Consider the following 16,418-nt stretch of genomic DNA (forward strand, 5'->3'; position numbering starts at 1 on the left):
TGTCACCCACCTGTTTGATGCCATGTGCAGATGTTTGTCACCCACCTGTCTAATGCCATGTGCAAATGTTTGTCACCCACCTGTTTGATGCCATGTGCAGATGTTTGTCACCCACCTGTTTGATGCCATGTGCAGATGTTTGTCACCCACCTGTTTGATACCATGTGCAGATGTTTGTCACCCACCTGTTTGATGCCATGTGCAGATGTTTGTTGTCAGCATCCCCGGACTCAGCATCCATGGCTTCCTGCAGTAGCTGGTTGACGATCTCCTGGGACCGCGTGCTTTCACTGCCGCCTTCAACACACAGAACAAACAGCATGAACACAAAAACAGTTCAAGGATCAACATTAGCCAATCATGTAAGGAATGGGGCAGTGGGGTAGCCAAGTGGTTAAAGTGTTCGCTCGTCACGATGAAGACCCGGGTTTGATTCCCCTCATGGGTATAATGGGTGAAGCCCATTTCTGGTGTCTCCACATGAAGTTGTTTTACATGACATAGCGATCAATACTTGCATTTAGCTAACTTTGCCTTATAAATATTAAACAAATGTCCTTCAACTTTACTTGAATCCAATTACATTATTTTGGGGGTCTGACTATGTTTTACAATTACCATAGTGTGCACCCAAGCATAATGCACAGCCCTACCTCTAAGGTGATGTAATATATAAAAGTATTTTGGAGAAGAAACAGATTGACAAGTATTATGCACAGGTGAAATTTAAAGACAGGACATTTTGTCACCACTGTACATAAGAAATGTGAATAGTCCATATGAAAATCATTATTCTAACAACAACAAAAAGAATTATCTTTCTGTATGGTATCTTGCCATGTTAAAACTTGCTTGTTTTTCATTCCTTAGTAGCAGTACTATTGAAAGTTGAAATTGAAAAAACATATTTCAACAACCTAACACTGAATTTTAGGCCAAAATATTTGTAAAACCAACTAATAAATAATAAAAGGCATAACTAAGAATAGAGGGTTACTATAACATCCAGTAATTATTTCTTGAAATATATGTGCTTATAATACTTAAATATCAAGATTTCTACAGAATGTCAATTGTCTGATAGGCATTTCCAACAATTCCATCAATGACAATAAATTTTCATCATTTGAAACGCCGTCACAAAAGTCTGGTGAGTTATTTAAAACCCCTCTAACATGGCATTTTACAAAAGGAAATAACAGAAATTGTACAAATGCCCTATGTTTAGTGGGTGATAAGTCTCACAAAGCTGTTAACACAAAAAAAAAAGTCATTAGCAAAAAGGAAGTTCATCCTGGTGTTTTTTCTGTCATGTGATTGCTATTTAAATATTTTGGTTACATCTGAGTTATAATCATGACAGTTTGCTTCAAGCTAGTGGCCTAATAGAGAATCACACCTGAGTGTGTTTTGACATCAAATGTACCTACACGAGTCAATAAAAGCTTAAGAGGCTAGTTTTAAATTCTTATCGATGAATGTTGATATATTTGATATCAAAAGACACAAGGTTGAGATTTTATCTATCATCCAACATCATTCTTGAAACTGTTTCTGGTGTCCCCCGCCGTGATATTGCTGGAATATTGTTAGAAGGGACGTAAAACCATACTCACTCACTCACTCCAACTGTTTCAGTTTGTAAACAGTCATAAACGGTGTGTTAAGTGTAAAAAGTACTGCTCTAACCACCATCAGTCACACACAAATCAGTGATGGAATTTAATTGTGACATCATAGTAACCGATGAGGTCACAATGGTGTGTAAAGCATTGTGATGCACTTTCATAGCAGCAATATCTCCTGTGGAGACAGTTTTGGATACTAAATGCTGATTTCCAACATATGTGGACTATTGTGAGTGACTGAATGCTGTTATACCGCAGTCAGCAATATTCCATCTCTATCATGGCGGAGAGTAAATAAACAAGCACAAGCAAGGTAAACAAGTGGCTGATGGCATGGGAGTCATGTCGTCTGGATACGCTGACACACAATAAACTATGTCACACATTTTGACTACCCAATCTGTATAGTCGAGGATTACAACAAGAATGGGGTGCTAAGGATCTGTTCACGGATTCAGGACTAACGGATGCAGCCGGCTACAGACTTACGGGCAGGCTTTTTAAACTTGTCCCAGTAGCTGACTTTGTTAGGCTGTGTACCTGGCGACCATGAGTGATGTCGTCGAGGCCGGCGCATGTGAGATGGGTGAAAGTGACTGATCGCATCATGATCAAAACACAGGAACTGCACAATGAATCTACGATGCATCTTGGCAGTTCGAATCTACACAAACGTTTTAAAAAGGGTTCAGTTGCAGGAATTTCTTTTTTTTTAAAATCCAATACTATTCCGTTCCTTCACGATGTCCTTGCTCAATGAAGGGTCCACATCCAGATTATCAAAACAAATTTGAAGTTCTCTCTTCTCTTACAGTGTTACTTCACTTGCAGATTCTAATTCTAGAAATCCTCCACAAGGTTCAAGTTATCCAGTAAGATCCGATGCAAGTCAATTTAACAATAATAAACCAGGAAGACAACATGTTCAACACAGATATCATATTCTCATAATGAAAGATAAGACTTCATCTGGCAGATGAGGATTAAAACTATGTTGCTGAACACAAATAAGATAAATCCAAAAGGCAAAGATGTCGAACAAACAATTATCAAAGCTTCACAATGAAAATACACAAAATTCAAGATGGCGACATTTATAGTTCACACATCAATACTGCAACAAGACATCTACAGATGTTGAACAATTGTAATCCAGGTTTGAAAACTAAACAATCCAAACACAACCAGAATACTTTCAATGATCTCAAAACATGCTGCTAAGGTTATTATCCGAGCTGACAGTTTCCCAAATCCAGGCCATTGACAACACAACATGAAGTTAATCCTGTCGTCTGACACACAGAATGACTTATTGAGCCTGGGAACCAATATTGGTGTCCCCTCAGGAGTAGCCCACTAACCCAGCTGTGACCAACATACACATTCTATAGCCATCCAGGGAACCATGCAATGCAATACGTTCATTACACCATGCCCATCTGACATATATCTGCTTATCAACCAGGGAATCAATGTTTTATATTGGTAATCAATGATGCAACAATACTACTGATGCGTGTCAATTGCATGACATACACAACCTGTCACCACCAACCTATATTAACTGTAACAAGAGTATACATACATATGCTACACACTGAAATAAGCCTTGTTAATTCAATCAGTATGATAATTACATACATCCTTGTGGAATAATGCATTCAACAAATGTGTTTCTGTTTTTTTCTTTATATAAACAGCAGTTTAACCTAGTGGCATTTTAACCTACATTTCCAGACATAATTTTCAAATATTATGAAAGGTACTTTCAAAACTATGTAGACTAGCCATTTGTTTACTCCATGCACGCCTTGTAAATATATCGACAGTAAGACGGTATGGTTGATAAGATTCATTATCATGATCCTGTTCATATTTCTCAGATGAATTCCTTTAAATGCATTAGCGTGTTGTCAATAAGGTAACAATAGCCACAACTTGGTGACATGTGGTGGTAGCTATACCGAATATTGATGGTACTTCCTTCACTAGGTCATTGTAGTTTAGAACTCACTGTATATCAGCTTGTGTCTTGTCAAGATGAAGGCAAAAACAGGATATAAGAAAACTCAGATGTTTTTTTTTAATGAAAATAATAAGATGACTTGTTCTAAAGTAGTAAGTATGACACTCAGAGTGTATAAGTTCATGTATTTATACATTTACATAAACTTTAAGTATCTATAAATTCGAGTTTATGTCTCTCAGGAAATAATTTTCTGTTTGCCTAGGTCAATACATTCACAGGTGATACACACTTGATATTGAGTTGGAGCAAGTGTACTGTATATTTATGACAACAGAGGCAATCTTAAGAGGAAACAACACATCTGTATTCTCAATATGTGATCTATGGTCTATGTGATCTTGATAAAATACTTTATCATGCCTCCATGTCAGAATGATGACACCTGATTGGTCTATGTGATCTTGATAAAATACTTTATCATGCCTCCATGTCATAATGATGAGACCTGATTGGTCCACGTGATCTTGATAAAATACTTTATCATGCCTCCATGTCAGAATGATGACACCTGATTGGTCCACGTGATCTTGATAAAATACCTTATCATACCTCCATGTCAGAATGATGAGACCTGATTGGTCTATGTGATCTTGATAAAATACTTTATCATGCCTCCATGTCATAATGATGAGACCTGATTGGTCCACGTGATCTTGATAAAATACTTTATCATGCCTCCATGTCAGAATGATGACACCTGATTGGTCCACGTGATCTTGATAAAATACCTTATCATACCTCCATGTCAGAATGATGAGACCTGATTGGTCTATGTGATCTTGATAAAATACTTTATCATGCCTCCATGTCAGAATGATGAGACCTGATTGGTCCATGTGATCTTGATAAAATACTTTATCATACCTCCATGTCAGAATGATGAGACCTGATTGGTCTATGTGATCTTGATAAAATACTTTATCATGCCTCCATGTCAGAATGATGAGACCTGATTGGTCCATGTGATCTTGATAAAATACTTTATCATGCCTCCATGTCAGAATGATGAGATCTGATTGGTCCACCTGATCTTGATAAAATACTGTGAGGGTAACAAATTTCTCAGCCAGGGAATAAATCTCTTATACCCTGCCACGAACAATGCAGGCTGTCCATGCATTCCTGAGAGACAGAATAAATCCCTTATACCCTGCTTCAAAGCAAAAAGCCGCACGCTTTAACCGAGTGAATGGAAGTCAAGTGACATAGCGCAAGTTAACCTCAGCTCAACCAAACAGCTGTTTTCTATCAATTTTGAATTTGAGTTTTTTTGACCATGTCACATTAAAACATGTCGGTAAGATAAATTTGTTGTAGCAGGATAAAACGGGGTACATGGGGTTTTATCCATCTCACATTTTATACCATGAGCCCATGTACCCCTCGTGATCCTGCTACAACTTATATTGATCCATTGCCAATATCATTTATCAGCTGTTTTATTGTTTTTCAATTAAGATAAAAAACAAAAGTGTATGTGGATGGTTAACTGAGCAGTTATTGGTACTTTCTTAGTGCAGTAACGCGATGACAACAACATGACATGTGCATTTGACTGTAACCCAGACATCATTTCACCTTATAAATTTCCCTGTCTAAAATATACTGTTTTGTTTTGTTTGCTTGGTGTTTAACACTGCACACAGATGGCGATCCATAAATAAGCGAGTCTGGACCAGGCAATCGAATGATTGACATCATGAATCGATCCACGCAATTGGAATCGATGACATGCATCAACCAAGTCAGCGAACCTGACCACCTGATCCCATTAGCCGCCTCTTACAGCAAGCATGGGTTGCTGAAGATCAATTCTAACCTGGATCTTTATAGGTACTCAAATATACTGAAACACTTGGAAATGTACAGTGGATTTTGACTCTTGATAAGTATGAAGTGACTGGGAGCTTGAGTCCAGGTATGACAACAGAAATTGAGGATTCAAACTCAGACATCACTATTGCAATGTTGCATACCTTTAGGCCTCACTACATACCTGTTTCCAGTTTTTCTGTCAGTTTGCTGAAAATTATTTCCCAAATTCCATTATGTGTTTTCATAGTGTGTCAGTATAGCTGATAGCAACAAGATAGTACCAGACAGTACCATCAGGAATTCAGGTCACTGCATGCATCTACTACCGCTCTCAGCTCGGACATATTAAAATGAATTATTTGACTGTGCAGAGTTTTATTGTAATCAGTGGTCATGTCAGTTGAAGGCACATACTGTGGTCTTATTCGGGATTATTTTGGTTGATTATGAACTGATAAATATTCACTGAGAAAAATGCATGTGATCAGGAGATAGAATCAGCTCTGTGTAGAGCTCGTGTAGGACTTGAACAGGATGGAGGATTAACTTTGTAATAACAATGGTAGCAGGAAATAGGTGTATTAGATTCTATCACACGATCATTCATCAAGCAGAGATCAGTTCATCAGTATCTACCCAGTAGCCTCCCACACACTTATTTCCGGCCCGGGGTGGCCAGGTAGCCTACTGATTAAAGCGTTTGTTTATCACGCCAAAATCTTGGATTTAATTTCCCACATGAGTACCAAGTATGAAGCCCATTTCAAGTGTCCCTGCCATGATGTTGCTGGAATATTGCCAAAAGCAGTGTAAAAACAAACCTCACTCGCTATTTCGGGCCCAGTGATTTTCAGTTACTACTTGTTCCCCCCATATTATGTATAGTTGGTAGGACCCGGTGGGCAGTGTAAATAGAAAGAAGAAATGTGTGATAAATATTTTATTACTGAAGTAAATAAGCAAAAAATAACATTGATGTATGCTTCATTCGCTTTATTATTCACATGAATCTGACCTGGCATCATAAGTTGGAGCAGGATCACAAGGGGTACATGGGGTTTATACGTCCCGTGTTAGGATTTATACCACGAGCCGCATGCGACCTGCATTAGGTTTTATACCACGTGCTCGTGGTATAAAACTTAAAGCAGGATAATAAAAAAACATGTACCCCTTGTGATCCTGCTGCAACAAATTTTTCTTACAGATTTTGAGCTGAGAATAGCTTGCGCTATGTCACGTGGTTTTCTTGACTGGTTTGCTTTGAAATGGGATAAAAGGGATTAATTCTGCCTCTCAGAATCCATATACAGCCCCTCAGGCCCCGCTGAGTAATTAGTTTCTCTCCAAGGCAGGATAAACAGTAATTTAAGATCACGTGGACAAGATCTCATCATTCTGATATGGAGGAATGATAATACTTTTTGGTACTTTGTACTTGTTTCGCTTCAAACATGTAACTGTCAGTGTAGTTCTACCAGCCACCCTACTGCATCCAGGAATTCAATGGTGACCTTTTGTATGGTCTGATCTGTGAGTCGCTGTAAACACCTGTCAAGTTCCACATACTTCCTCTCTCAAGGTGGTGGGTTGGCTCTGTCTTTCCTATAGCATCTATTGTAACATCTACTCCGTGATATCCACAAGGTGGTGGGTTGACTATCTGTCCTATAGCATCTATTGTTACATCTACTCCGTGATATCCACTGGGTGGTGGGTTGGCTCTATCTGTCCTATAGCATCTATTGTAACATCTACTCCGTGATATCCACTAGGTGGTGGGTTGGCTCTGTCTGTCCTATAGCATCTATTGTAACATCTACTCCGTGATATCCACAAGGTGGTGGGTTGACTCTGTCTGTCCTATAGCATCTATTGTTACATCTACTCCGTGATATCCACAAGGTGGTGGGTTGGCTCCATCTGTCCTATAGCATCTATTGTTACATCTACCCTGTGATATCCACAAGGTGGTGGGTAGGCTCTATCTGTCCTACAGCATCTATTGTTACATCTACTCCGTGATATCCACAAGGTGGTGGGTTGGCTCTATCTATCCTACAGCATCTATTGTATCATCTACTCCGTGATATCCACAAGGTGGTGGGTTGGCTCTATCTATCCTACAGCATCTATTGTATCATCTACTCCGTGATATCCACAAGGTGGTGGGTTGGCTCTATCTATCCTACAGCATCTATTGTATCATCTACTCCGTGATATCCACAAGGTGGTGGGTTGGCTCTATCTATCCTACAGCATCTATTGTATCATCTACTCCGTGATATCCACAAGGTGGTGGGTTGGCTCTATCTATCCTACAGCATCTATTGTATCATCTACTCCGTGATATCCACAAGGTGGTGGGTTGGCTCTATCTATCCTACAGCATCTATTGTATCATCTACTCCGTGATATCCACAAGGTGGTGGGTTGGCTCTATCTATCCTACAGCATCTATTGTATCATCTACTCCGTGATATCCACAAGGTGGTGGGTTGGCTCTATCTATCCTACAGCATCTATTGTATCATCTACTCCGTGATATCCACAAGGTGGTGGGTTGGCTCTGTCTGTCCTACAGCATCTATTGTTACATCTACTCCGTGATATCCACAAGGTGGTGGGTTGGCTCTATCTATCCTATAGCATCTATTGTATCATCTACTCCGTGATATCCACAAGGTGGTGGGTTGGCTCTGTCTGTCCTATAGCATCTATTGTTACATCTACTCCATGATATCCACAAGGTGGTGGGTTGGCTCTATCTGTCCTATAGCATCTATTGTTACATCTACTCCGTGATATCCACAAGGTGGTGGGTTGACTATCTGTCCTATAGCATCTATTGTTACATCTACTCCGTGATATCCACAAGGTGGTGGGTTGGCTCTATCTATCCTACAGCATCTATTGTATCATCTACTCCCTGATATCCACAAGGTGGTGGGTTGACTCTGTCTGTCCTATAGCATCTATTGTTACATCTACTCCGTGATATCCACAAGGTGGTGGGTTGGCTCTGTCTGTCCTATAGCATCTATTGTTACATCTACTCCGTGATATCCACAAGGTGGTGGGTAGGCTCTATCTGTCCTACAGCATCTATTGTTACATCTACTCCGTGATATCCACAAGGTGGTGGGTTGGCTCTATCTGTCCTATAGCATCTATTGTTACATCTACCCTGTGATATCCACAAGGTGGTGGGTTGGCTCTATCTGTCCTATAGCATCTATTGTTACATCTACTCCGTGATATCCACAAGGTGGTGGGTTGGCTCTATCTGTCCTATAGCATCTATTGTTACATCTACTCCGTGATATCCACAAGGTGGTGGGTTGGCTCTGTCTGTCCTATAGCATCTATTGTTACATCTACTCCGTGATATCCACAAGGTGGTGGGTTGGCTCTGTCTGTCCTATAGCATCTATTGTTACATGTACTCTGTGATATCCACAAGGTGGTGGGTTGGCTCTGTCTGTCCTATAGCATCTATTGTTACATCTACTCCGTGATATCCACAAGGTGGTGGGTTGGCTCTATCTATCCTACAGCATCTATTGTTACATCTACTCCGTGATATCCACTAGGTGGTGGGTTGGCTCTTTCTGTCCTATAGCATCTATTGTTACATCTACTCCGTGATATCCACAAGGTGGTGGGTTGGCTCTATCTATCCTACAGCATCTATTGTTACATCTACTCCGTGATATCCACTAGGTGGTGGGTTGGCTCTATCTGTCCTATAGCATCTATTGTTACATCTACTCCGTGATATCCACAAGGTGGTGGGTTGACTGTCTGTCCTATAGCATCTATTGTTACATCTACTCCGTGATATCCACAAGGTGGTGGGTTGGCTCTATCTATCCTACAGCATCTATTGTATCATCTACTCCGTGATATCCACAAGGTGGTGGGTTGGCTCTGTCTGTCCTACAGCATCTATTGTTACATCTACTCCGTGATATCCACAAGGTGGTGGGTTGGCTCTATCTATCCTACAGCATCTATTGTATCATCTACTCCGTGATATCCACAAGGTGGTGGGTTGGCTCTATCTATCCTACAGCATCTATTGTATCATCTACTCCGTGATATCCACAAGGTGGTGGGTTGACTCTGTCTGTCCTACAGCATCTATTGTTACATCTACTCCGTGATATCCACAAGGTGGTGGGTTGGCTCTATCTGTCCTACAGCATCTATTGTTACATCTACTCCGTGATATCCACAAGGTGGTGGGTTGGCTCTATCTGTCCTATAGCATCTATTGTTACATCTACTCCGTGATATCCACAAGGTGGTGGGTTGGCTCTATCTATCCTACAGCATCTATTGTTACATCTACTCCGTGATATCCACAAGGTGGTGGGTTGGCTCTATCTATCCTACTGCATCTATTGTATCATCTACTCCGTGATATCCACAAGGTGGTGGGCTATTGTTACATCTACTCCGTGATATCCACAAGGTGGTGGGTTGGCTCTATCTATCCTACAGCATCTATTGTATCATCTACTCCGTGATATTCACAAGGTGGTGGGTTGGCTCTGTCTGTCCTATAGCATCTATTGTATCATCTACTCCGTGATATCCACAAGGTGGTGGGCTATTGTTACATCTACTCCGTGATATCCACAAGGTGGTGGGCTATTGTTACATCTACTCCGTGATATCCACAAGGTGGTGGGCTATTGTTACATCTACTCCGTGATATCCACAAGGTGGTGGGTTGGCTCTATCTATCCTACAGCATCTATTGTTACATCTACTCCGTGATATCCACAAGGTGGTGGGTTGGCTCTATCTATCCTACAGCATCTATTGTATCATCTACTCCCTGATATCCACAAGGTGGTGGGTTGACTCTGTCTGTCCTACAGCATCTATTGTTACATCTACTCCGTGATATCCACAAGGTGGTGGGTTGGCTCTATCTATCCTACAGCATCTATTGTATCATCTACTCCGTGATATCCACAAGGTGGTGGGTTGGCTCTATCTATCCTACAGCATCTATTGTATCATCTACTCCCTGATATCCACAAGGTGGTGGGTTGACTCTGTCTGTCCTACAGCATCTATTGTTACATCTACTCCGTGATATCCACAAGGTGGTGGGTTGGCTCTATCTATCCTACAGCATCTATTGTATCATCTACTCCGTGATATCCACAAGGTGGTGGGTTGGCTCTATCTATCCTACAGCATCTATTGTATCATCTACTCCCTGATATCCACAAGGTGGTGGGTTGACTCTGTCTGTCCTACAGCATCTATTGTTACATCTACTCCCTGATATCCACAAGGTGGTGGGTTGGCTCTGTCTGTCCTATAGCATCTATTGTTACATCTACTCCGTGATATCCACAAGGTGGTGGGTTGGCTCTATCTGTCCTACAGCATCTATTGTTACATCTACTCCGTGATATCCACAAGGTGGTGGGTTGGCTCTATCTGTCCTATAGCATCTATTGTTACATCTACTCCGTGATATCCACAAGGTGGTGGGTTGGCTCTGTCTGTCCTACAGCATCTATTGTATCATCTACTCCGTGATATCCACAAGGTGGTGGGTTGGCTCTGTCTGTCCTATAGCATCTATTGTATCATCTACTCCGTGATATCCACAAGGTGGTGGGTTGGCTCCATCTGTCCTATAGCATCTATTGTTACATCTACTCCCTGATATCCACAAGGTGGTGGGTTGGCTCTATCTGTCCTATAGCATCTATTGTATCATCTACTCCCTGATATCCACAAGGTGGTGGGTTGACTATCTGTCCTATAGCATCTATTGTTACATCTACCCTGTGATATCCACAAGGTGGTGGGTTGGCTCTATCTGTCCTATAGCATCTATTGTATCATCTACTCCGTGATATCCACAAGGTGGTGGGTTGGCTCTGTCTGTCCTATAGCATCTATTGTTACATCTACTCCGTGATATCCACAAGGTGGTGGGTTGGCTCTATCTATCCTACAGCATCTATTGTATCATCTACTCCCTGATATCCACAAGGTGGTGGGTTGGCTCTATCTGTCCTATAGCATCTATTGTTACATCTACTCCGTGATATCCACAAGGTGGTGGGTTGGCTCTATCTATCCTACAGCATCTATTGTTACATCTACTCCATGATATCCACAAGGTGGTGGGTTGGCTCTATCTGTCCTATAGCATCTATTGTTACATCTACTCTGTGATATCCACAAGGTGGTGGGTTGGCTCTATCTATCCTACAGCATTTATTGTAACATCTACTCCGTGATATCCACAAGGTGGTGGGTTGGCTCTGTCTGTCCTATAGCATCTATTGTTACATCTATCATGTAACATCTATTGTTACATCTATCCTGTAACATCTATTGTTACATCTATCCTGTAACATCTATTGTTACATCTACTCCCTGATATCCACAAGGTTGGTGGGTTGGCTCTGTCTGTCCTATAGCATCTATTGTTACATCTACTCCGTGATATCCACAAGGTGGTGGGTTGGCTCTGTCTGTCCTATAGCATCTATTGTTACATCTACTCCGTGATATCCACAAGGTGGTGGGTTGGCTCTGTCTGTCCTACAGCATCTATTGTATCATCTACTCCGTGATATCCACAAGGTGGTGGGTTGGCTCTATCTGTCCTATAGCATCTATTGTTACATCTACTCCGTGATATCCACAAGGTGGTGGGTTGACTCTATCTATCCTACAGCATCTATTGTATCATCTACTCCGTGATATCCACAAGGTGGTGGGTTGGCTCTGTCTGTCCTATAGCATCTATTGTATCATCTACTCCGTGATATCCACAAGGTGGTGGGTAGGCTCTATCTGTCCTACAGCATCTATTGTATCATCTACTCCGTGATATCCACAAGGTGGTGGGTTGACTCTGTCTGTCCTATAGCATCTATTGTTACATCTACTCCGTGATATCCACAAGGTGGTGGGTTGGCTCTATCTATCCTACAGCATCTATTGTTACATCTACTCCGTGATATCCACAAGGTGGTGGGTTGGCTCCATCTGTCCTATAGCATCTATTGTATCATCTACTCCGTGATATCCACAAGGTGGTGGGTTGGCTCTGTCTGTCCTATAGCATCTATTGTTACATCTACTCCGTGATATCCACAAGGTGGTGGGTTGGCTCTGTCTGTCCTATAGCATCTATTGTTACATCTACTCCGTGATATCCACAAGGTGGTGGGTTGACTCTGTCTGTCCTACAGCATCTATTGTTACATCTACTCCATGATATCCACAAGGTGGTGGGTTGGCTCTATCTGTCCTATAGCATCTATTGTTACATCTACTCCGTGATATCCACAAGGTGGTGGGTTGACTATTGTCCTATAGCATCTATTGTTACATCTACTCCGTGATATCCACAAGGTGGTGGGTTGGCTCTATCTATCCTATAGCATCTATTGTTACATCTACTCCGTGATATCCACTGGGTAGTGGGTTGGCTCTGTCTATTCAATAACATCAGTTGTTACATCTATTCTGTAACATCTATTGTTACATCTACTCCCTGATATCCACGAGTTTGTGGGTTGGCTCTGTCTTTTCAATAACATCAGTTGTTACATCTATCCTGTAACATCTATTGTATTCCATTATCGCGGCGTGTCAGCTTAATGTGGGAGGAAAGCCCGGAGTGATGCAGGTCTTAGACGTTTACCACTTCGGTGAAACCCACGAGCACGGGTATGGTGCTGACAAACCTAGAAACATAATCGGGGCGAACCAGGATTAGAACCCACAATCATAGGTTTCTGGCGTGACGACTGGCCACCCGTGCCCCCTGTGTTTGGAATGTGATAAGCGCACATTGAGCAGAATCCAATCAGAGTAATGTGTAAACCCTGCGATGATGAAAAGAAATGCATAAGCATCAAGGAAACCATTTTGCTAAGCCCTAAAGAAAAGAGATGCTAACGTGTATCTCACTCGGCAATATTCCAGCTTTATGACGATGGTCTTAAAAGAATCAAATATGGGCCTGACATATCGTGATTGACATTATCAGCAATGTCCCACACCATCAGGTTCGGATGCCACACAATCAACCAAGTCACCGAGCCTGACCATCTGATCCATCGATCCATCTACTCACCTATTACAACAACCACAGGTTACGGAGGACCTATTCTAACCCTGAATCCTCACTGGGTGGTAACCATAGTAACAGGGGCCTTGCGTTCTGATAACACAGTGTAAGAAGAGCTGCGCACTCACCCATGACAGGAGCTTGGTTTTCCTTCAGCAAAATAAGGTACCGGCTTTTGGTCTTATAGTAATCGGCTTCCAGTTTTGCATAGTTTCTGGAATATGAAATTGAGCTCGGTCAACATATGACAACAATGTACTCATATGGGATGACAAATCCATGGTGCTATCATTGTTTCCAGTTGGAAACAGAATATCTTAAGTTGCCCCTATATAAAATTTACTCTCATGACAAACCCCTCAACATTCTAAAACTGAGTCACAGGTTTTGGCTACAACGACCCTTCACATGCACAATGCACATGGGAGTTCCATCAAAACACCTAAAACATAATGGCATGCAGGAAGAAGAAACATATGTGTCATTCTCTTCATACATTGTTGTATACTGGGGTTGCTGTAACCATATTATGGACCAGCTTATTTCCCATGCATTGGGTCAGGGGACCTATTCTGTCCAGGAATCCCCAAGTGGTTGGATGTGCCATGCATGGGGTACTGGGGACCTATTCTGTCCAGGAATCCCAAGTGGTTGGATGTGCCATGCATGGGGTCAGGGGACCTATTCTGTCCAGGAATCCCCAAGTGGTTGGATGTGCCATGCATGGGGTCAGGGGACCTATTCTGTCCTGGAATCCCCAAGTGGTTGGATGTGCCATGCATGGGGTACTGGGGACCTGTTCTGCCCTGGAATCCCCCAGTGGTTGGATGTGCCATGCATGGGGTACTGGGGACCTATTCTGTCCAGGAATCCCCAAGTGGTTGGATGTGCCATGCATGGGGTACTGGGGACCTGTTCTGTCCTGGAATCCCCAAGTGGTTGGATGTGCCATGCATGGGGTACTGGGGACCTGTTCTGTCCAGGAATCCCAAGTGGTTGGATGTGCCATGCATGGGGTACTGGGGACCTATTCTGCCCAGGAATCCCAAGTGGTTGGATGTGCCATGCATGGGGTACTGGGGACCTGTTCTGTCCAGGAATCCCCAAGCTGTTGGATGTGCCATGCATGGGGTACTGGGGACCTATTCTGTCCTGGAATCCCAAGTGGTTGGATGTGCCATGCATGGGGTACTGGGGACCTATTCTGTCCAGGAATCCCCAAGTGGTTGGATGTGCCATGCATGGGGTACTGGGGACCTGTTCTGTCCAGGAATCCCCAAGCTGTTGGATGTGCCATGCATGGGGTACTGGGGACCTTTTCTGTCCTGGAATCCCCAAGTGGTTGGATGTGCCATGCATGGGGTACTGGGGACCTGTTCTGTCCAGATAGCCCCAGGTGGTTGGATGTGCCATGCATGGGGTACTGGGGACCTGTTCTGTCCAGATAGCCCCAAGTGGTTGGATGTGCCATGCATGGGGTACTGGGGACCTGTTCTGTCCAGGAATACCCAAGCTGTTGGATGTGCCATGCATGGGGTACTGGGGACCTGTTCTGTCCAGGAATCCCCAAGCTGTTGGATGTGCCATGCATGGGGTACTGGGGACCTGTTCTGGCCTGGAATCCCCAAGTGGTTGGATGTGCCATGCATGGGGTACTGGGGACCTGTTCTGTCCAGATAGCCCCAAGTGGTTGGATGTGCCATGCATGGGGTACTGGGGACCTGTTCTGTCCAGATAGCCCCAAGTGGTTGGATGTGCCATGCATGGGGTCAGGGGACCTGTTTTGTCCTAGAATCCCCAAGTGGTTGGATGTGCCATGCATGGGGTACTGGGGACCTGTTCTGTCCAGGAATCCCAAGTGGTTGGATGTGCCATGCATGGGGTACTGGGGACCTGTTCTGTCCAGGAATCCCCAAGCTGTTGGATGTGCCATGCATGGGGTACTGGGGACCTGTTCTGTCCAGAAAGCCCCAAGTGGTTGGATGTGCCATGCATGGGGTACTGGGGACCTGTTCTGTCCAGGAATCCCCAAGCTGTTGGATGTGCCATGCATGGGGTACTGGGGACCTGTTCTGTCCAGAAAGCCCCAAGTGGTTGGATGTGCCATGCATGGGGTACTGGGGACCTGTTCTGTCCTGGAATCCCCAAGTGGTTGGATGTGCCATGCATGGGGTACTGGGGACCTGTTCTGTCCAGGAATCCCCAAGCTGTTGGATGTGCCATGCATGGGGTACTGGGGACCTATTCTGTCCAGGAATCCCCAAGTGGTTGGATGTGCCATGCATGGGGTACTGGGGACCTGTTCTGTCCTGGAATCCCCAAGTGGTTGGATGTGCCATGCATGGGGTACTGGGGACCTGTTCTGTCCTGGAATCCCCAAGTGGTTGGATGTGCCATGCATGGGGTACTGGGGACCTGTTCTGTCCTGGAATCCCCAAGCTGTTGGATGTGCCATGCATGGGGTACTGGGGACCTATTCTGTCCAGGAATCCCAAGTGGTTGGATGTGCCATGCATGGGGTACTGGGGACCTATTCTGTCCTGGAATCCCCAAGCTGTTGGATGTGCCATGCATGGGGTACTGGGGACCTGTTCTGTCCAGGAATCCCAAGTGGTTGGATGTGCCATGCATGGGGTACTGGGGACCTATTCTGCCCTGGAATCCCCAAGTGGTTGGATGTGCCATGCATGGGGTACTGGGGACCTGTTCTGTCCAGGAATCCCCAAGCTGTTGGATGTGCCATGCATGGGGTACTGGGGACCTGTTCTGTCCTGGAATCCCCAAGTGGTTGGATGTGCCATGCATGGGGTACTGGGGACCT

At 43.5% G+C, this 16,418-nt stretch overlaps 1 protein-coding gene across 3 annotated transcripts in view; it reads right to left on the bottom strand.

Annotated features, from left to right (window-relative positions):
- LOC124111094 (TBC1 domain family member 2B-like) overlaps window positions 1-16,418 on the bottom strand; it is a 54,861-nt gene that overhangs the window by 18,783 nt on the left and 19,660 nt on the right. For all 3 annotated transcript variants that reach the window (XM_048399565.1, XM_048399564.1, XM_048399563.1), the window contains 2 exons: window positions 13,726-13,811; window positions 186-297 (listed from right to left, as the gene is read on the bottom strand). In XM_048399565.1, the coding sequence (XP_048255522.1) occupies window positions 186-297; window positions 13,726-13,811 (198 nt within the window). The remainder of the gene's footprint in view (window positions 1-185; window positions 298-13,725; window positions 13,812-16,418) is intronic.

The sequence above is a fragment of the Haliotis rufescens genome, unplaced genomic scaffold, assembly GCF_023055435.1.
Source record: "Haliotis rufescens isolate VD_foot unplaced genomic scaffold, xgHalRufe1.0.p SCAF_2, whole genome shotgun sequence".
Taxonomy (NCBI): Eukaryota; Metazoa; Mollusca; class Gastropoda; order Lepetellida; family Haliotidae; genus Haliotis; species Haliotis rufescens.